This window comes from Momordica charantia (assembly GCF_013281855.1).
Source record: "Momordica charantia cultivar OHB3-1 chromosome 11 unlocalized genomic scaffold, Mcharantia_2.0 BLBB01000011.1, whole genome shotgun sequence".
Classification (NCBI taxonomy): Eukaryota; Viridiplantae; Streptophyta; class Magnoliopsida; order Cucurbitales; family Cucurbitaceae; genus Momordica; species Momordica charantia.
The window spans coordinates 2,468,059-2,489,722 of record NW_028275159.1 but is presented as its reverse complement, the minus strand read 5'-3'; the positions used below and the strand labels follow the sequence as shown (position 1 = coordinate 2,489,722).

Here is a 21,664-nt window from a genome sequence, read left to right as displayed (position 1 = left end):
ATCATCTAAATATCATATTTTATGATGCACTTTGTTAAAAGAAGAAACAACTGATGAATTATTTAACAAAAATTAGAAATAGATCACACGTTTCATGGGATCTTTTTCTTTCATGTTGGAATGTTTTTGATTAATTAGCTTATGGAATTGAAAAGTGGAGTGGATTTTACACTTTTTGGCACAGAGAAAAAGGCATGAGAACCAGCATCAGTTTTATTAATTATTCAAATGACTAATGCAGAGTGGCAAAAGTGCTAGCTTAACCATAGGCAGGGATTTAAATTAAATTATGATCTCCATACATGTAGTTCAAACATATGTGATATGATTAATAATGGTTGGAAAATCAAATTTATTGATTATTTGCTCAAACTTACCGATAGGAATAATGAAAAGTTTTGAAAGGTTTAAATCACCAAGTTGTTTAACTTGATATCAAAAGGAAAAAAAAAGATTGTTTAACTTTAAGTGAATCATGTCAATTTAATCATAATTTAATTCGTCAAAGTCATTCATAGGACTTCTTATTTTGAGATTAGGTTTAAAATGCTTTTCAATATGGCAATATATATTGGTAATTTTAATAAACCATGAGTTTGAATTTTTCCATTTTTGAATTACAATAAAAAAATCTTAGACCAATTATCAATTAATTAGGTAAATATATAAAAAAAATATTGTCAAAAAAATAGTTTTACGGCCCTACATTTTATCATAACGTGACAATTAATTTCATATAATTAAAATAAAAGCTTAATACATTTGAACTACCAAGAATATAGTTCAATCAATCTAGACATTAATGGGAAATATGAGAGGTACAAATTCAAACTTATAGTAATATAGAAATATTAATGGGAGATTTAGCAAGTTGCGGCTATCTTTACTTCATAGTCGTTGGATTTGGAGTCAATTTCAATTTCGTCCCTCTTTTTCTTCAAGTTAATATATAAATTAGTGAATAGTTTTTTGTTTTTTTTTTCTTTTGACCTTTTTCTTTGTAATTCTAAGTCATCATCTTATAAAGCAAGCAGCCTATAAACCTATAACGCCATTTCAAGTCACCTAAGCTTAGTTTTTGGTTTAGAAAAAAAAAAAGTCAAAAGTTTCAGATGAAGTTTAAATATAGAAGCTGAAAGAACAAATGAAGACTTATTGGGAAATTCACCCAACGGCTCAACTAATAATAAAATTTTAGGAAAATATCTCGATGCTTTGGATAATTCTCACTTTATTTTAATTTTCTTAAATTGAACGTTAGACTTTTAACCAAGGATAGAAATTAACACTCCTCTTAGAGGAAAACTATAAAATAAGCTATCAAAATTTTCAAACCTAACCAACAAAATAGTTAAAATGAAGTCACATGCAAAATATAGCCTAAAAAAACTAAATTAAACTTACGAGATCTCTCTCGCATGTAAATATTTCGATCGAGGTTCGTTCGAATCAGACCAAGATGAATTGGATTAGTCTGACCTCTCACTCAGATGTCAAACTCCCGTCACCGACTTAGAAATTGGACAAATTCAAGAATCGAGTCATGCGGACTTGATGTCATCCCCACCTTCCTCCAGTATATCACAGACAATCCCTCGTGAGTGCGGCACGCACCAACACGCAAGAATTGTCTAAATGAAAACATTGAACGATGCACTTGTTTTTGTTGATTATCATTAATGTTTTAAGAGAGAAATACATTAAAAAAACGTGTGTGTGTATATATATATATATATATATATTCCAGTTTTCCAAAAATGAATAACTTTGGGAAATTCTCAAGGGTAATAAGCACCTTAAATATTTTTCAAAAACATTTTAACACAGCCAATTGAAATAAACACCACAAAAATGCCTATAATCATTAATTCTCCCAAACTTTTTGTCGGTGGTATTATTTGACTAAGTCACTTTTATTTGAGCGCATAATATAAATTGATAAAATTTAAAAGTCTTGACACACAATGCTAGGTAAATATATATTGTTGGGTAAAAGAATACTGTTGTTCTTTTTTAGAAGGGAAATATTGTTGTTTTTAATAGCATATAACTAAATGCAATGCGTTCAACACCAAGAAGTAGGAACCCTCTTTATAGCAAATTCAGACAGGGCTCCATATGAAGTGTTTTCCAACGTCTTTGATTGTTTAGTCATCTTTCACAGCACAAATAGCTCATTACAGTTGTCTTTTCTTTTTTCCCTTTTTTTTTTTTAATTCAAAATAATGGCAATATTTTCAATTTTGACTATCTTTGTATTTGGTAGGCAACTGTCCTGATTTGTTAGAATTGGTTGACATTTTTTGAAAATCTGCAGCTACTTTTTTGCCAGTGATTCAAAACGCTGGCCCCTTGACAACCAACTCTCAAAACTTTTTTTTAGTAATTATTTATTATCTTATAAAATATATAATTTATTTTGAGCTGCGTCTCCAAATTTCTTGCACAACTATTTTTATTATTTGATTAAATACTAAAATTATATTAAAAAAAAAGATAAAGATAAATTATGCGCATGCATGAAGTTGTCGCAGTGTTAATTAATTCATTAGACTTCAACGACAAATAAATTAAATTTAATAAACTAACATCAATATTACGTCTAAGAAAAAGATATTAAATATAGAAGTAAAAGAAAATTATTTTTATTAGTAGAAGCCCACGAACATATCTTCACATCGCTTAGAATATGGACAAGGAAAAACTTGAAAGGTATAACTTCCTTTTCATAATTTTTGTAAGTACGTATTTTTCCAAAATCAATTACAAATATAGCATTTTTCTATATATATACAAATATAACTTTTTCAATCTACTCAAAAGATAAATAAATAACTTGTTCGAGAATTATAAATCATCCATTTTTTTAGGAGTTATAAGTAGTCAAATCGAATTGGTTAAGACACTATTATAGAATAATTATTTGTTCAAATGGACTAGTGTTAAGAGGCAAACCTCATGACCACCTACCTTAGGAATTAGTGATTCCTATGGTACGTGTTTCCCGTCGTCAAATGTTGTAGGGTCAGACACTCGTGGATATAAAAAAAATGTTGGCAGATAATTGTCCTATCTTATACACTCATTATCATTCCCTTCCCTAGTCAATGTGATTGTCCTATCTTATACACCCATGAACATTCTCTTCCCTAACCAACATGTGACTTTGTTTGCAATCACCTTACAAACCCAACACAATTATCCTACTATTTTTATAATATTTTATTTAAATAATTTATCGTAATCTTCACTATTAGAAGCTTTTTAAGAATGATGCAGACTTTTATAAAAAATTAAAAAAAAAATGATGCAGACTTAAACGTAGAGTAATAATGTCATAGCATGATCATAAGTATATGGGGAGACTCGAAATCCAATCAGTCTTTTCATATACGGTCTAAAGATGAAATTAGATGCATTAAGTAATTAATAGGTATTTTTCTCAAAAAAAAAAAAGTAATTAATAGGTATAGAAAGAGAGTCTTAGACAAAACCTCCCCATGGTCACGGCTAATTGGACAAATCTGGGGGCTCATAGTTTTGAACAAAAATGCAATTAATGGGTGGTTTTACACATGATCTCTCCAGCCTAAAATTCAGAAACACAGAGATCCAAGTCACATATATAAAAGAAATTTTAATTTGTTTGTGTAAATTAAATTAAATGCTGCCCAGAAAGAATATCCCGTACGAAGAACAAGCACAGCAGCAAAACGCCCAAACAGGAAACGTCCAACGCTTCAAAGTTTGTACGCATAATTTACATATATTATATATAATTTATTCATAATGCTCTCTCTCAACTCTCAACTCTCAACTTGAGGTTAATAAGATAGAGATTATTAAATATTAGGCAGCTTGAAAACTTCCAACAACCAAACGACGACGTCTTTAATCCCCTCCCTCGTTTTTATATTTCCACGCACAGAACGTCCCTTATTATTATATTGTAGGAAACGACGTAGTTTGTGGCGTGGTGTGATGTTATTCTTTGTTTATATTGTGACAAAGACACTCACTACCACAAGAGATTATCTTCAAGATTTTGTCATTTTTATGAAGACCTTAGACCAAGCTACCATTATTTATTTAGTTTTTGAAAATGGAATCGGGAGTGATTCTAAATGACTGGACTCCGGAGGCAGTTCTGCAAAATTTGCCACTGTTTCCGAGGACGAGAAATTCTAATTAATTGGTCGCGAAATTTAATTACTTGTCAGAGAAATTGATGTATTATTTTAACTTATCTATAAATTATCTGATTTTAATTTTTCCTTTTGCTGGTAGTTATTTAATTCTCCAAGAGGCAACAGATGACGATGCGGCCGTTGCAGAAAAAGAGATGATGATGCAGGCTTGTAATTTATAAATTTAGCTCTTTTCTTGGGGATTTTAAATTGACTTTAGCTCTACTGACGTAGTAGCTCGATGATAATCTATATTTGTAGTCAAATTTAGCATAATTTAAGTGGATAAGACATCTATTATCGTCTTTAAGATTCAATAGTTCGATTCCAGAATCATTCAATAGGACAATTCAATCAACTTAGTTGAGCATGTAATGTTATTGTTTTTTTCCAAAATATAAATAAATAAGTTTTATTATTAAAATGCATAATAAGTATTAAAAATAAACCTAACATAAAATTTTTGAATATTTAATTTTTTTTAAAAAATCAAATAAAAATTATTTTTTAAATGTAAAATTGTAGAAGAAAAAATGGTTACCAAATATATTTATACTGTTTATTTTTTAATAAAAATATTTTTATTTTTATTTATTAAAAATTAAAAAACAAGAAACAAAAATAGAACCATAAATGAAAAATAAAAAACAGTAGCATTAACAATTAAGGTTTGAATAACCCAAGTAAACTCCTTTAACAAACTCTGATTAAGCTAAGCTCTAAGGTAAATTTATGTACTTTTACTATGTCAAAGTTAATTAGAAGATCTCATTCAACTGATTAATTAGTTACTATAAGTATGGAATACAATTCTCTCAAATATGATCTTCATTATGAGTCATTTATATCGTGACAATTACAAAACTAAGGATATCAATCAATGAGTACAATAATTTAAATATTAATTACCACACGTGAAATTAGGTAGGTGACAAGACAGAAAAAAAAAACTCCCACCAACATAGTACCATTGTTTAGGGTCAATAATGGTATCATTCTAGGCTGCTCCTAGTACATCACTCTTTTTACTGCCCACGACCGTTTTCATCCATAAAGTAGACAATGCCAAACGTTGCACAATATTCACTACAAAATCATGGACAGATGATTGATTCTCTCAAGGGCTTTATGGAGCCTTTTATGGGACTTTATTGTTGGACCGGCCCACTAATATTAGTGATGGAGCCCATGTGTGTTGTGAGCCCATTTCAATTAGGAAAAAGTAAAAATAGAAAAATAGAAAAAAAAAATGACGGGGTGAGGCTCTGGGTTTCGGATCCTGAATCGAAGAATCTCGCCCAACCCTACATTAGATAGAGGGAGAGATTAATGAGTAGAAGACGAACACGATAACTGCGAAACCAGGGTCATCAATGGCGCTGCCGGCGTCGATTCCGCTGCATTCCTTATCTCCCAAGTCCGGGGTAAAACTCGTTTATTATCGACTCGCTTTTCTTATGCTGTATTTTCAAATGAACTGATTGAGCACCATAATTTGCTTAGTCTTTTTGGCCTACTTGCCTTAATCTCTTTTAGGTATTTCTTTAATTTGTTAGAGTTCTTCAGGGACTCGAGTCAGCCAATTATATGTAAATTCGTCGATTTCTCTTCTCGAATTCTTGGCAGTCTATTTCTAATTGAATGCTCGAGCAAGACCTTTCAAATCCTTCGTCATGCCTGAAACCTAAAGGGAATGTGTTGATGAAGTTCTAGAGAAATGGACTTGGTCGACTTGTTCTTTTCTTTTTTTTCTTTTTTTTTGGAGTTTTAGTTACATTATATAATTAGGGTAGTATAGATTGTTACTCTATTTTGATTTAGTTCATTAATTTGGTGAAGTTTTTAATTAGATAATTAGTTTTATAAATTTGGCTATTAGTTTCTTAGGTTTTTCTTGTTAAGCTGCCAAGTTGTATTTGGAAACTTGTGACATTATGAACCGATGGGGATTTTTAATATTTTGTTCGCTTTCAGGTGGGTTTCCCTCTTGTTTATGACCTTTGATCCAATGAAACCCAGGCTTGAGATTCTATTTGCCAATTTCTGCAGATTATATTGCTGAAGTACAACTCCTTTCAGCTTAATAGCTGCTTCCTGCTGCACAGTAGTCGTAAAGCCTCTCTTGCATCTTCGACGAAAGCAAGAATGTCGCAGTTTATGGATTCTAATTCCATGCCTATGCAAATTGAAAATTTGAAAGAGAAGATGCAGGAGGTCGTACCGGAACCTGTAAAAGTTTTTCCTTGGAAGGAAGCAGAGAAGATGCTGCTGGAGAGGCTACTTTTTATGGGGAAGGAGGCATCGAAGTGGTCTCTTCTCGTGTTCTTTGTTTTTAGCTCTTTATCAGATTTTGTAGCTTCCATATTTAGAAACCAAGAGTTACTGATTCCCATTGGCCTCTTTGTTGGTGTGTTACTGACTGACCTTCTAAAAGAGATTTCTCAAGAAGTGTTTGGCAACTCTGAGGTACATTCTGCATTTGCAATTGGCTCCTATACTTTTTCTTCATGCCACAAGTAATAAAACTAAAAGTTAATTGTTCGACAGGAATCAAGCTTCAAGAAGCAACTTTTCGCTCTCGGTTCCGTTTTTGTTCTTGTCAAGCTAATTGCTTATGGTTTTGCAACGCAAGCACAAGCATTTCCTTTGCATGTTGCAAATGGTGGGTTAATGCAAGTTTTGTGGCTGTGGAGAAATCGATCAAGGGAAAGAAATCGACCAAACGAACAGAGCCCTTTTGTAGTCCAAGGTACTTCTTAAACATGGACAATTAAGATCGTTTTGGATGTCTAAATTTGCTTCCATGAAGATTTGGTCATCATGTATGGAAGGAAAATACAACATTATGAGATGTATCCTGACCTTGTGTTTATCATTCGAGCCACATCGGTGAGCCCGGCCGTGTATGAGTGTAGGTTGTATACAAAACTTTTGCACTGAGACGTAATGCAGTCTAGATATGTATTGTGTATCAGGTTCATAATTTGATAATGAGCAGTGTTTAGGTGCTGTATTCCTTTTACCATGCCTCTTTTTGGACAATTTTTGTCCAAATTGTGTAAGGGCGCTTTCTTTCACAAATTTTCATTCATTTGCAGAGTTGCATTTGAGTTTCTGTAGACTGGCATTTTGCAATTGAGTCAAGTAGTGAAAGAATAAAATGAGAAAAAGAATGCCAACCCGAGATTATATATATTTATTTACTTATTTATTAGTTGTTCGGTGTTATAAACTTTTAAAATGCTGTTGAAAAGTAGTATAGAAATAAGTAATTGTTATTGAAGAATTAAAGTAAATTTGTTATCAAATTTAATTTTATTTTTGAGCTTTTTTTTATATTTTTTTATTTTTTGTAGTCAATCCAAAACAAAACTATACTTGAATTTCAATAATTTTTAGCTTAAAAATGATTTCTAATTTTACAGTGTTACACGAACCAGTATGCCGACATATCGTAGAGTCTTCTTTTCTTTTTTGAGTTCGACACATCGTAAAGTCACTCATGATCATGAATGAGTCATGTATATGATACATGATAAATTTACTCTCCATAACGCGAGACATTCTCGTGGCCGTGGGTTTTTCGTAATTGCCACGTATGCAAGTGTAATGAGATTCATGTGAGCGAGCGTAGCCGATCTCGGCCACCCGGCGAACTCATTTCCATTTCCCAAATCGCCATCTGCCAGAGCTCCTCCCCGACTATATATAGAATTGAAGAAGGCGGGAAGCAAACGCTGAAGCATTCTTTAGAGTGAGAATCTCATCGTCGAGAGAAAAATGAGGAACGACAGTGGTGATCGGCGTATGGTACCGCGTTTTTGCCGGTAGATTGGTGCTTTCATCTAAGTAGTACTTTTATCTTTTGTCTCATCGGCGCTGCCGCCACTACTTTCGCCGTGAGTTTTACGCTATTCAGATGCTTTGATGCTTTCAAGAATCGTAGCATGGGAAGCTTTGGAGCATTTTTATCTCCGGCCTCATCGGCGACACAGCCTTCATTATCGCCGTGAGTTTTAATTACGCTGTTCATTTGCTTTGTATTTTTTCGGTTAACATTTTCGTATGATTGATGAATGCGTTCCATCTCTTATACTGAATACGGATGGTCATTTGCTTATTGATCCATACTCTTTTTTTCTCTAGTAGAGTACCTTTCCTCGAAAAGATATCGTTCTATTTTAGTTAACCTAGTGGTTTTCGCGTTTTAATTAAGAAACCGTTGTGATCTTGATCAGTGATCTTGAATATGCTAAAATAAGCCTGGTCTAAACTGGAGATTTTTACCGCGATTGGACTTCTTATTCCGTTTGAAGTAGGAGTTCGACCAATTTTTTAATGACAATTTTAGTTATTCGGCAGGTCGGTTAACTTCGGAGGTCTGCTTACTTGAGTTAATGCTCAAGTACAGTTAACTTGGTTCTAAACTATTCCGTGTCTTTCTCTTGCTTTCGGATTGAAAGATCTCGGTCTCGTTCCGCCTGATTGAGTTTGCAATCTGAGTGAGAATAGTGATTTTTCCTTTTCAAAAAGAAACAAAGAAAACTTCTGCAATACAGGTTGACTAGATTACATCTCCTGTGATGCTTCTTCACATCCTGTCCTATTTGGTACTCAATTGTTCGATGAAGCTTTTATTGCCGTGATAATACTTGGAGTTGGAGGAGTTATTTGCCTATCAGGTCAACTCGTTAATGTTTTGTTGTATCAGCTTCTGTGTTGCTAACGGCTGTTCAAAGTAAAAGTTATCTTGCTTTTTTTTTCTTTCTTTTTTATAGCTGGAAATGGATTCATCATTCATCCTGTATTAGGTTTTTCTTACTATGCAGTCTAGAAATTTTGCTTCCTTGATCTCTGAAATTTCCTTTCTGTCACTTATGCACAAATTTTCTTTTTCTTTTTTCCGAAGTACTCTGAAGTCTGACCTATGTTTCTTTCACTATAGTTCATCATTTCTCTTAATGTGTGAAATCTTGCTAATATTTGACTGATAAAAAACAGTTTCCTGAAAAAATTGGACTATTCACTCAACTTTAACCTGTAGTGTTAAGGTACTCTTTATGTCTGTGTTGGCAAAGCCTGGTCTCTATTGGTAAATATAGCATCCATTTGCCTGATTATACTATATATATAGAGTTTCTATTAGTGTTGAGCATGTAGTCAGATTGTATTTAACAATATGATAAAGAGTATGGTATAATAATTGACGGAAGCTCTTCCAGAAATAGTTTTATCATGAATGAGAATTACTAATCCAATTGAGATCTATTTTTCAAATAGACTTGAAATGACTTGTAGTTCGTATGGAGAAGATAATTATTCATGGTCATTGCAGATGACCAGGCCACTATCATTTTCAATTAAATTTTCGTGAGGAAGTGAAAAAAAGGTATAGTGACCGTCTGCAAGAGAAGTATGAAGTACAAGAGAGAGTGGTCCGTTTCACATTTTTATTTTAAACTTACATGGCGTTGGCAAGATTTTCCCATGTCTTTTATTTTTTCAAATTTCGTTGTCTTTTTTAGCGGTATTAAGAAATAGAAGAAAATAGAAGCAGAGATTTACAGGCATCAAAATCATTCACATTTATATTGCATGTTCTTGGCGTTCTTCTTGTTGTTGTTGTTTTTTTTTTTTTTTTTTTGTGTGTGTGTGTGTCTTTTATTAGCAGGAATTTAGAGGCATCAAATCTTAAGTTCTGGCACTTCACGTCTGATCTTCATTCCCAACTTATGAACAAATGTGAACTGGCTATCATGCCTAAACTGAACTTAGGATATTTCCTTGCAAGGTTAATAAAGAGCTGCAAGGTACTACATGATCTTTGAATCTGAAATTTACAAAGTTTCTGTTTTTAGCTGTGACTATCGATCTTACTTGCACATGCATGTATCTTGTTTTATCAATTTAACCATGAGGGGGCTAGCTTGATTTTCATTTTATATGTCAAGGTTGATTTAATAGTGTCCAATTTTGAATCATCATCTAATATATGATACATGCCTACGTTTCCTGAATTACATTACTGTATTACCTGATGACCCCTCATTACAAATTTCTCTCAAGTTCAGTTTTGCCTAATTGCGGAATCATGAGTTTACATTGTTGGTTTATTTAAACTTTATATCTATGCAGGAGCGTCTAAGACAGATGCAGTGTTCTCTATTGAGAGAGGAACAGATATAAGAGAACTTGTGATGACTCGTCAGGAAATGATCCAGGGCTTATGATACAACAATTCCACCAAGATAACTGGTATCAGGGACTGACCCATGTCCCAGCAATTGATAGACTGACGATACAGAGACTCCAAGCGACAGTATGAGACATTAACACAACACTACTGAGGTCAGTGTATTGCTCTGACATTCTTTGTTAGTATGATAATTATGTCGATTATTTATGTTCACTAAATTATACTTATAAATATCTTACTGTCATCAATACTAATAAAGGGATGGGCTACGAATGAAATGAACCTAACTTTTTAGTATTCTGTGATGATGTATGCCATTTCTATAGAGCCAATATCTCTAAATTGGGCCCATAATCTCTGTTGCATTTTCCTCTGCAATGATTAATTGTTGTGAAATATTTAAGCAATACTGCAGTTCATCCACGACGACTAGGTGTTCTGGAATCACAGAAGGTTAATCCTATTATAAAATTCTGCATTAATTCTTTGAACGTATTTTCTGTTTTGATTCAACAAAAGGAAAAAGTGTCCTATTGGTATGTTTTGAGATGTCTTCTTAATACGGTTCATATTGAGATTTCCATCATAAGGTCGTATTCTTTTATTCCAAACTGAGTTCATAGGGTCAAGATTTTTAAATGCTAAACCTTTATCGTTGCAGACAGCAGTCCGAGCCAACTGGCCAGGACAATAAATGTGTGACAGGAAACCTTTGCTATTAACTCATGAAGAATTCAGGTACGTAAAAGCTGTTTTTTTTCTCCCCTTAGAATATAAGTTTCTGGGTTAATTTCGTTTATAGCTGCCTTTCTCCATGTCCATTTTGGCGGTAGTAATTTTTATTGTTATTTTAACATGAATCAACCATCGAGGATGGTATATGGAATAATAAAAGCATCAACCAGGTTATAGTCATTTGTTTGAGAATGCAGTACTAAAGTATGAATCCATGGATCTAGAGGTTTACTTTACAGTACCACCCAGAGTTGACAAAAACGAAACTTCTATCCAGCACTATTCCTATTGGCACTCTAGAGGCTCAGATTTACACTCTTAATGGTGTTTTAGGTCGGTCAATGACTCAATGTAATGTCGAAAGCCTTTCTTACTCGAGTCAGGCATGCTTCTTGAAGGTCGTGTTTAATCCCAAAGCAATCACCTACGATGTAATATAGAAACTTTGCCATTTGGATTGGAGAGTTCATTCACCCTTGCCCCTTGGACATAAGTGAAATCATCCTGCCTTTGACTTGTAATCTCGACTTATTTTATTGATATTCAAATCTAAAACAGCCTGATAGCTTGTACCCTTGTAGTGGCAACATCCTTTTGAAACCACTTAGAGGAAGACTTTCGATACTTAAATACCACTACGGTAGGCTTCGCGCTTGTCACGGGAAGAATCCATTGCCTTTTGAAACAAAGTAGGTTTCGGAAGCTACCATTTGACTGTCGCATAATTTTTTTTTCGGTTGGAAGTGGGTCATATTCTGGTTGTTTCCATACTTTTTCAAACTTGCACCTTCATATTCTAGTTGTTTCGACTTCATGGCTTTTATCGCTGACCATTTTTTTTTTTTATGGATTGAAAGTCTCTACAAAATTTATAATACATGATGGACGCTTGCCTTAATAGACCAAATAATTCAGGTCCATTTGATTACTTTTTTTGTTGCTCTGTTTTATGAAAAATTAGAAATCATATATGTTTGATGAAAACACTAATGCTTTTTAAAAACAAAAAAAGAGAATAGCGTTTGATACCATTTTTTATTTTTTGAAGATGAAAAAGCTATGATTAAACAAAACTCTTTAACTGTATTGTTAACTAATAAAAATTATATTTTAAAACTTTATTAGGTTTAATCGACAGTCAATCATTTTTTTTTTTAGTTGGAATAAAATGGTTTCATTTTAGAAAATGTACTGTTAAAATGTTTTTGAAAGGAATAAATAAAATGTTTCCTTAGCCTAAAACAATTTTGTTATTAAAAATATTATTTTTAGTGAGATGAGAGATTGAACTCTATTTTAAGCTCTTGTTTTTCAAGGAATAAGTTTTTCAATAAAATATTTCATTGCTCGTCAAATTTGGAGTATTAAAATGTTTTAATCATTGAGTTAAGTCCTCTTTTTTATTTAAAAGAAATAAATGAGATGTTTGTCAGATTTGGTAGGGATGTTTATTCCATTTTTCCTTGTTTCGTTTGTGGTATATGTGAGCTTGTCTTGAAATTTTTTACAGGCTTGGCGTCTACAGAACGGGAGAAAAATAGTTTCTGGACGCTGGCATCACACACATCTCCATCCAAAGAAAAGAATATGATTAGTAATGCATCATCATCAAAGAAGCAGCTAGAAGGAAAATCTTCAGAACCAAAATGTTTGCCAGAAAGCCCCTACATAATACATTTTTTCTCACATAACCCCTCCTCGAAGTGTCACCTGCCTTTCACGACGGGTGGAGCTCTGTAATAAGCTGCAACAGTCGCGGGAAAAAACATCTGCCTCACTCCTTCGGCCTTGATAATCGGAAAAATAATGGACGATGCACCCTGCAAGTGCACATGAAGCGGAAGTTCCATTTTCCAACACGTAAATGCATTATTAAATATCTAACTCTCTCTGTTTTCTATTTTGTTTATTTTATTTTTTTTGGACACACTCCATTTTTTATTTAATTTTTTTCAAATCTTTATTGCATAATTTATATCCATAAGCTATTTGTTGACGTATCAAAAATGGATCTCTGAAAATCATACATAATATATATATATAATCAATTAATTAATAATTGTTCATGTTAAATAATTGATTTCTGATAAGTACTAACGGAGCAAATATTTCATCTTTGTATTATAATGTTACAAATTCTAACCCATTAGTCCCAATACCATTAGTCCCGATACCATCAATTACTTGAGCAAGTTTTTAAAGTTTAGTCAAGAATTTAAAAATATTTCCCAAAAAAAAAGAGAAGTAGATAAAATTAACATGGTTTTTAACAAATATTTTTAAAAATCATTATCGAACAAAATATTAATGGTTGGTCCCAAGCTTTTAAAAAACTATAAAATTTATCATTTCTTATACTCTCTGCTTTTGAAAAATACATTTACCAACTTAAAGACTATTAAAAAAAATATTTCGGTACTACTTTTTTCACTTTAGGTATGATTTCAGGAAAACTTTCTTAAGAGAGACAGCAATTATTAGTCTTTAATAACATGCTTCTAGAAAAACAAAACCGAATATGATTGACAAGTTATAAGATCTTGTTAATATTTAAGAACATTTATTTTGTTATTAAATACGACAGTAAAAGCAATATTAAAAAAATATATTAAATCAAAACCATTTACGTAACAGAATTGACCTTAGTATTAATTTGATTTAAGTTAATCCTATTAAGTAACGTAAGTTAAACGCTTTTGTTTTATCCCATTAAAAATTAGCTTTGGTTTTTTATGTAATTGGATTCAAATGTTATAAAAAATAAGAGAGCATTAGAAGCACTTACCGAAATAATTTTGGCTCCGATCCAGACGCGTTTGGGTGAAGGAAATGGGATGAGCAACCGGCCAACACCGTATATCGCCACCGCAAAGAAATGTAGAACCAAGCTCAACGGGCGAGGGTTCAACCCAGAGAGCAAAGAAACTGGTCCATTCGAGAAGATTCCTCCAAGGCTTAAATAATCGAAGCAAGCCTGACGCATTTCCTTTCTAGCTTGATCTGGTGATGCACAAAAGACCTTGTAAAGTGCACCTGCCAACGTGTTTATTGTCGAAGCCACTGGCTGCAAAAGTACACAAACAAAAACAAACTCATTAGTCTTACAAAAGATTTAAAAAAAAAGGCCTGTGGCGGGTTCCATAAACTAAATTTACCTTACGAAGAGTGTAGAATGCTTCGAGATACTTGCTGAGAGTGGGTGCATCATTCAGATCACGCAGAGGCTTGAGAAGGTCCCTAAGAACAACAATGTCAGACAATGCGACGGTCATTCCCCCGCCAGTCAGAGGATGACGCATATTGAACGCATCGCCCATCAACAGGGCGCCGGGTGTAGGATAAGGATCGGCGGGCATACTCCTGTTTGGCATTGTTCTGATGTTACCCTTATCAATGGCAGCCACGAAGGCATCATAAAGTTGAGAAGGAATCTGTGTGCGATAAAACTTCATATGGTCATTAAATTGGTTGTGAGATTTATCAACGTCGAGAATTATGGGTGAAGAAAAATCATAGATAAAGACTAATAGGGAAAGAGGAGGGAGAATGTTCGCACCTGAGGAGCAACAACATTCTTCAAATAGTTAGCCATTTCACCGTTTGAAATGGAAGGGACTTTCTGACCGGGCACATCCACCAAACAGCGGATCTCTGTACTGCTAATTGGGTAGAACAAAATGGGAGAAGGGTCTGCTAGTATAACATGTCCGTGATTTGCATAAGGAAGGTCGCAATTCTCAAGTACGAGGCCAACAAAACAAGAGGGAACATCTACCTGAAAAAGATTCGTGTATTTAAAATACAATATCTCAACAAAAATAAGGCTTGAGCCACTGAGCGTAGAATAATTAGTTGAGTTGGAAAGATAAAAGAAAGCAGCAGAATATGTTTCTATCATTCTGAAGAATTGAAGGGTGTTCACACCTTGGGGTTGCAAAGAGAGCGTCGCAAATTTGAAAAGCAACCGTCACAAACAATCGTCAGAGGAGCATAAGCGGTCATCTCTTGGCCAGATTTGTTTTTGTATTGCACGCCTTTAATTGTACCATTTTCCTCGAGCAGAGAAGTGACTGTTCCCTGCTCCAAGCGCACACTGGAAAGGTAGAGGAATGAATTAGTAGACGAATATATAATAAATCTTAAATAAAGCACGAGGAGAATGCTTTGTAAAAAGAAAGATATCAGTATAATTATGAACTCAATCTTAATAGAAAGATGTACGCTTCAGGAGAGTCTAATGAATGTTAATTCTCAACTCTCAATAATGAATGTTACATTGACTCCAATGGCATCTTGGTCACTACTCCAGCATTAAAGCAACTCTTGTGAACTTCAGAACTACATACTACATATATGCATCACTCAGATTTTAATAGGAAATTAGGAATTACATTTATATCAGATGAAGATAAATAAATGCAACATCAAAGGACATAAGCATGAGTATGTGAGACTCGTCAGTAGGCCTAGACACACTACAAGAAACAATGATGATACAACGCTGTATGAAAATTTAGCTGAGGAAGGGAATTACTTGGCAAGGCTGCGGCCTTCTCGCGCATCCTCTGAATGAAGCGCCCATTGTGGAAGCTTCTCCCAGACACATCCGAATGAAATTTTTCCAATGGATAGGAGAGTCTAGTATCCTTTCCATCCTTAAAAAGAGCATAACCATACACTCGTTGGGCATCAATATCATCCACACAATCTGCATCGGAAACAGTATATTTCTCATTCAACAACCAATTCTAGTTTATTCAAAGGCTCAGAAGAAGATGTATGCCTATAAAAGTCGTGGCAAGGAAACAACAATATATTAATGAATTAATCAACCTTCAAGTCCCAACTCTGTTAACTTAAGATAGCCCCCAGGTTGTAATAATTCACCAACAATTCTGTCCGGCTCTGTCAAATCTCTTTCAATCACATGTACTCGACGACCATCCTGCATTTCAAAAAAGAACATAAATATATAACATCCACTAAGCTATAGTCGGGTAAAAATGGGGGAAAATCTGAGAGACCCCAATTACTCAAGTATATGTACGTAGGAAATTGAGGGGCAAGGGACATGTAAGGAGTAGAAGGAGTGTGTCCGTTTATTGTGGGCCCGGAATATTGTCAGTTATAGGGGTTTAAACACACTGTTTTTTAGTAAGGAGAGGTCCTATGTTTTTTTTTTCCTTTTTTTGTGAGACTTTTACTGAATGGTTGAGTGAGAGCGGGGAACTCTCGAAGTTTCCCTCATTTCGGCATTGTTGCATAAGTAAAGGTGGATCATACCAATATCCTTTAACATAAAGAAAATGACTAAAATGATGTTTCACCCATTCATAAAAATTTTGCAACAACTACATAAGCTAACAGATAAATCGATATGGAAGGAGTGCCAAAAATAAAAGCCAACTAATATAAATGTACAATTACGGGAACAAATGTTAATTAGATGCAGAGCAGGGCATAGAAATAAATTCTCATGCATTCTCCAGATACATAAACATGATTTTTGTCGTATGAATTTCTGTGGCAGCTGACCAACCAGAAAGTAGTGCAATAACAGGTTGGCTGTCAAATTTGACAACGAAAAAACAGACTGACTGCAGAATCGCAGATGACAAGTCCATTCTCCATTTCTCTAATGCCCTTTTTTCCCCCTTAGCTTCCACAATTGACAGCAAACTATTAAAGTGCAGAGGGCATCTTTGAATTATCTAAAGACGTGCACGGAGCTCTGTATTTATAAGAAGTGTTTTTGGAATGAAACATCTTTCTTCCAAGCACTTTCAAAAGAGGGAGAAAGGAAGACTTAATTTAGGGCCTCTCAAATGTTCCTACTCTTTTAAGCGTTCTTTCTTTGTCTTTTTCTCTTTCATTAAGATTTATGTGCAACAAAATACTTCTAAACTTTTTAGAGTGATTCAGTTAGGCAAAGCTTAAAATCACTCTGACTATTTGGAAAAACACCGCCAAACACTCTCCTAAATTAATTTGAACTGAAAAAATCATTGACGTTCGAGAATTTGATTCCGTTTCACCACGTATCAAGAAGTATTCGAGAAATCTGAAACAAAAATAAACATAAAAACAAACAGGAAATGACATGATAGGTATTTCTCTCAAAAATATTAATAAAAAGTATTTCATTCAAGAAGACAGCAGGATTGTTCTTGAATCAAGTGATTGAACTTTAGAATCTGGATATGCACAATCTCCGGATTAAAAAATAACTTCTCTCGGAAACATATCACTCTTAATGTTTCAGAAATTCTTATACGCAGAGTAGAAACTCTAGTCTAAATCATAAATGAAATACAAAATAATTTTCTATTGAGAATATGCGATTCTCGATACAATGAATTTCTATATATTACACATAAATCCAGTGCATGTTTCAGAATCCGCCTGAGTTTCAGAATAAATAATCAAATAAAAGTAAATCCGATCTGTGGTTACATAAGCGACAGCAGAGCATAAAATGGTTGTACTGGCTTAACAAGATACTGCCATATAATACTTGCTTTCTGAACGATGATGGCCAACTATAACGCGAAAAATGCCATCTAAAAAGAGAATCTAAGAACAAAATATGCACAAAACATACAATACCAGAGCGCATCATAACAAATTCTAGTTTTTACATTTTCTAATCACTCGAATGCGATTTTCAACATTAACATTTCGAAAGCGAAACAATCATAAATCTCTAACGGTTTCAGGCAAAAAAATAAAAAAATAATTATAAAATCATCGAGTGAGAGCGCTTTGTTTGAGAAGTGTAAGATTACCTTGGCGAGAGTATAGGCAAGAGCCGATCCGGCGACTCCAGCTCCGACGATGATAATGTCGCCGTCGCTGCTACTCGATTTGCAATCTCCATTCGTTGTGGCGATGTTCTTCAGGCTATCACGCCTCCTTCCATTCGAACCGCTGCAGTTTTTCTTGCCGAACAATATATATACAGCAACGACTCCGAGAACTGAGGCCAAGAACCAGCCTAACGAGCACTGATCCACCATTTTTTCAGAGTACTAAACCAGCGACCTCACAGAGACCGCCAATGCGACGACGACGACGACGACGACGACGACGACGACGACGACGACGATAGCTCTCCTTCTCCGGCCCTCTCTCTCTCTCTCTCTCTCTCTCTCTCTCTCTCTCTCTCTCTCTCTCTCTCTCTCTCTCTCTCTCTCTCTCTCTCTCTCTCTGAAAATTCTCTCTCTCTCTAATCTCTCTCTCTGCTGGCTCTCTCTCTTCTCTCAAAGACCGACTTCCGACTTAACGGAAACAAGTAAACACATCACCGAATGGAAGGGGACCGCTTTTTATAGGCATCACGGGCCACGCCCACGTCCACGGGGCTTTATCAAAATAAAATAAAGATGCCTTCGGCGTTAACCTGCACGATTTCCTGCTAATGTGCGCCCCGCTGCCAGCACTTAGCCACCTAATTTTCAATCATTATGCATTTTCCAATTTTATTTCTTTCTCTGAAATTATATTTTTAAGTCTCCTAAAAATATATTTTTTAGTTCAATAAAATCGTGGATTTAAAATTCTAACTTTTGAAAAGTATTCATAATTTGTTATCGATTAAGCTATAACTTAAAAGGGTAGGTTAGAAGTTCAAAAATCTAGAATATTAATGTATGAATTTTATATTTATGTCCACATATGAATCTTGTTTATATTATTATTTTATTTTAACTTTTTTTAATATAATTTAAATGGAGTTAATAGATTTTTCACCATAAAAGGTATTTCGAAGAAAGGAAAAAAAACAAAAGTTACTAACATACTTCGTTTTTTTTTATATAATTTAAGTTTTGCAGTGCAACAAATGGAGAGCGCGGGATTTGCTCAAAAAAAAATGAATAGACCCATTTTGGACCGAATGCTCGTTTGAGCTTGTGGCTCTGATATCATATTAATATTCATGGGGTTCCATCTCAAAACCAATTGGCAATGAGAGGGTAGTTCATGTCTATTATAAACCATTGTTAAATCTCTTCTTTTATCAATGTGGGATCCTTAACATGAGGTAAAATTTAATTTCAAATGCAAGTTTAACACAGGGTTGTCATCAACATGAGCATAGCAACATTAATTGTCAACTATCCCTTTTATTGAAGTCGGAGATTCGATCTCTTATACTCCCAATTTGTTGTATTAAAAAAATTAAACGTTGTCTTTAACCGGTCAATATCTTATTTCTAGGTTGGAAGTTTAAATATTTATACTCCTTCATTTATTGTACTATAAAATAATTAGAAAAAAACTATGATATCATTATTTAAATTACATTATTTTATAAAGTTTTTTTAAGCTGTTAAGGGATGGAGTGAAATCGATAAATTTTATTTATATAAAAAAAAATTGTTCAAACATCGTTGATTCAAACCCCCTTAAAGTTAGGTTGATAAACAAAAATTATATTAGTTTTTTTTTGTACGAAACAAAAATTATTTGTTATAGCGTTTTATTATTTTTAAGTCCGACCAATATAGGGACACGAGATTGAAACTTCAATCCCTTTGAAATGAATATGATGTCTTAATTGTTGAACTAAACTCATATTGACGTATTTATTATAACATTTAAATCACTCAATTTAATGTATGACTGCATAATTATCTTCAACTCCTCTCGTATGCTTTATTTCATATTTATTATAAGACCATGACTTTGATTGCAGTATAACTACAAAATGTCAAAATCATAGAGAATGCATCATCTGTTTTAATTAGTGGCGGGTGGAAAGTCAAAATATGACCAAATTACCCTGTTTTAGTATATTCGAGTTTCTTATATGGTTGAACAATATTCGAAATCAAACCTTCACTTGGTGTCAAACGGATATATTTTAACTAATTCAACTATATTAATATTCGAGATATAATATATATGAGTTACTAGCGATTGAGATTTGAAAGACTTTTAGTAAGAAGATGATGGATTAGATATTAAACATCTTTGGAGTAGAAATAGATCCACTCGGGTAGATTCATATTGACAAAATTAATAATTAGTTAAAAACTACATAATACTTGAATAAATTACATCTTTAGTCTTGAGATATGGGTTGGAATTTTATTTGGTCCATGGTCTTTAAGATCCGACAATATAGTCTCTAAATTTTTTAAAATGGTTATAAATGGTGTTGAAGTTAAACTGCGTCAGATTTGTTGTATAAATATGACGTGGCAGTTTTCGTGCATATGTGGCATTTTTTATTTAAATTGTTTTTTTTTTTGCATTGCTGGCATGGAAAAAGGTTACTAAAATAAAAATATTATTCCTTCTGTCTCTCTCATCTCCCCTCCTCATTCGTCTGCGTGAATCTAACGCTGAAAATTAATTAGCAATTATCTGTGTGGAAAATTACTGTGATTGACCAGTTCAATCAAAAAATCATTTTTTTTTCCTTCTTTTAATGGAAGGAAGAGCAAGTCGTATTTATCGATTACCGGAGAATTCAATATCCGATTTTCACGACAAGCACATGGCCGGCTACGACGACTGCGAGTGACTAGCAATATAATAACTACAACGATGTCGTTTGTAAATATATACAAAATATTATATTTAAGATTTTTTTTAAGCTCCTCGTAATTTTTAGTTTTTTTTTTTAACTATAACATGTTAATTCTAACTCACGACATCTTAATCTGTCTAAAGTAGTTTACATATATTCAGATTGGCAAGTTTCTCATAATTTGTTTTTTTGTCCAAATCATTTTGTATTCCATTCAACTAAAGTATTAAGTATATTAATTGAGTTGAAAAGAGAACCACAACGTTGGGAGAGGATGTTGCGTTTGAAAAGGTAAATACAGACAAAGTCTCACACTTGTTAGAAAATAGCATGATTCATTTTATATAAGAGATAACAATTATCTTCATTGGTATAAGGTACTTTTGGTGAAATCAAAAGCAAATTAGTGAAGGTTATGCTCAAAACAGACAATTAGAGATATTCATAATACTTGATGTACCGTTGTCCTTACCAGATGAATGCCTTATGGGATAAAACTATAAAACCCCACTCCATCAACTCTGCTTTTTATTTACTTTATTTATAGTATTTAAGAGAAATTGTTAATATTTTATACCAGACTTGGTATGAGCATTGATGGGTGGGGATGGAGATGACTTTTCTGTATTAATTTTCCATGGTATCTCAAAGGCTGAAACACTTAACACGGCATATCTTAAAAACAAAAAACAAAAGCGTCTCATAATTTATGAAAAAAAGTCCTAAAATTTAAAATTTACCATTCTACTTTATCAATACAAATAACCTCCCCAACATAAATTTTTAGTAACACCACCCAATATGATACGATGATAGTGGAGCCGAATGTAAAAAATAGAAAATCCACTGTACAATACAAATACAATGCAACCATTCAAAAAAGAAAAATAAAAATAAAACCCACTGAACTGCCAACTCATATATTAAATTTAACGCCTACTCGGCCAGTTTTTTAAGGGCAAAAAAATAACAACCGGAAAAATGCAGAAATTTCCAGGTAAGTAGATCGCA

At 33.5% G+C, this 21,664-nt stretch overlaps 2 protein-coding genes and 1 long non-coding RNA gene across 8 annotated transcripts; 2 read left to right on the top strand and 1 right to left on the bottom strand.

Annotated features, from left to right (window-relative positions):
• The first annotated feature begins 5,429 nt into the window (after positions 1-5,429).
• On the top strand, positions 5,430-7,209 carry LOC111026039 (uncharacterized). Of its 2 annotated transcripts, none has more exons than XM_088119300.1 (3): positions 5,430-5,611; positions 6,267-6,653; positions 6,735-7,209. In XM_088119300.1, exons 1-3 carry the CDS (start codon positions 5,561-5,563, stop codon positions 6,945-6,947), a joined length of 651 nt encoding a protein of 216 aa, XP_087975426.1. In that variant the 5' UTR covers positions 5,430-5,560; the 3' UTR covers positions 6,948-7,209. The 2 variants fall into 2 exon arrangements, with proteins under 2 accessions (XP_087975426.1, XP_022159733.2); XM_022304041.2 differs by having other exon boundaries at positions 5,432-5,611; positions 6,237-6,653.
• A 407-nt stretch (positions 7,210-7,616) lies between these two features.
• LOC111010235 (uncharacterized) lies at positions 7,617-13,095 on the top strand. Of its 5 annotated transcripts, none has more exons than XR_015788653.1 (5): positions 7,617-8,196; positions 8,550-9,997; positions 10,323-10,535; positions 11,045-11,121; positions 12,629-13,095. It is a non-coding gene; the product is annotated as an uncharacterized LOC111010235 (long non-coding RNA). The 5 variants fall into 5 exon arrangements; XR_015788654.1 differs by having other exon boundaries at positions 8,539-9,997; XR_015788655.1 differs by having other exon boundaries at positions 7,622-8,196; positions 8,550-8,925.
• LOC111010224 (squalene monooxygenase SE1) lies at positions 12,687-18,321 on the bottom strand. Its single transcript, XM_088119299.1, has 8 exons — positions 17,904-18,321; positions 15,952-16,063; positions 15,637-15,826; positions 15,043-15,211; positions 14,675-14,893; positions 14,274-14,549; positions 13,904-14,182; positions 12,687-12,938 (listed from the first exon to the last, which is right to left on the bottom strand). Exons 1-8 carry the CDS (start codon positions 18,132-18,134, stop codon positions 12,825-12,827), a joined length of 1,590 nt encoding a protein of 529 aa, XP_087975425.1. The 5' UTR covers positions 18,135-18,321; the 3' UTR covers positions 12,687-12,824.
• Positions 18,322-21,664: the final 3,343 nt, after the last annotated feature.

Coding starts and splice junctions, on each gene's coding strand:
- LOC111026039 (XM_022304041.2), top strand. CDS start 5,561: ATGGCGCTGCCGGCGTCGATTCCGCTGCATTCCTTATCTCCCAAGTCC. Junction 5,612..6,236: donor CCTTATCTCCCAAGTCCGGG/GTAAAACTCGTT, acceptor CAATTTCTGCAG/ATTATATTGCTGAAGTACAA. Junction 6,654..6,734: donor AAGTGTTTGGCAACTCTGAG/GTACATTCTGCA, acceptor ATTGTTCGACAG/GAATCAAGCTTCAAGAAGCA.
- LOC111010224 (XM_088119299.1), bottom strand. CDS start 18,134: ATGGTGGATCAGTGCTCGTTAGGCTGGTTCTTGGCCTCAGTTCTCGGA. Junction 16,064..17,903: donor TTGCCTATACTCTCGCCAAG/GTAATCTTACAC, acceptor TTTGAAATGCAG/GATGGTCGTCGAGTACATGT. Junction 15,212..15,636: donor CCAAGTAATTCCCTTCCTCA/GCTAAATTTTCA, acceptor CTACCTTTCCAG/TGTGCGCTTGGAGCAGGGAA.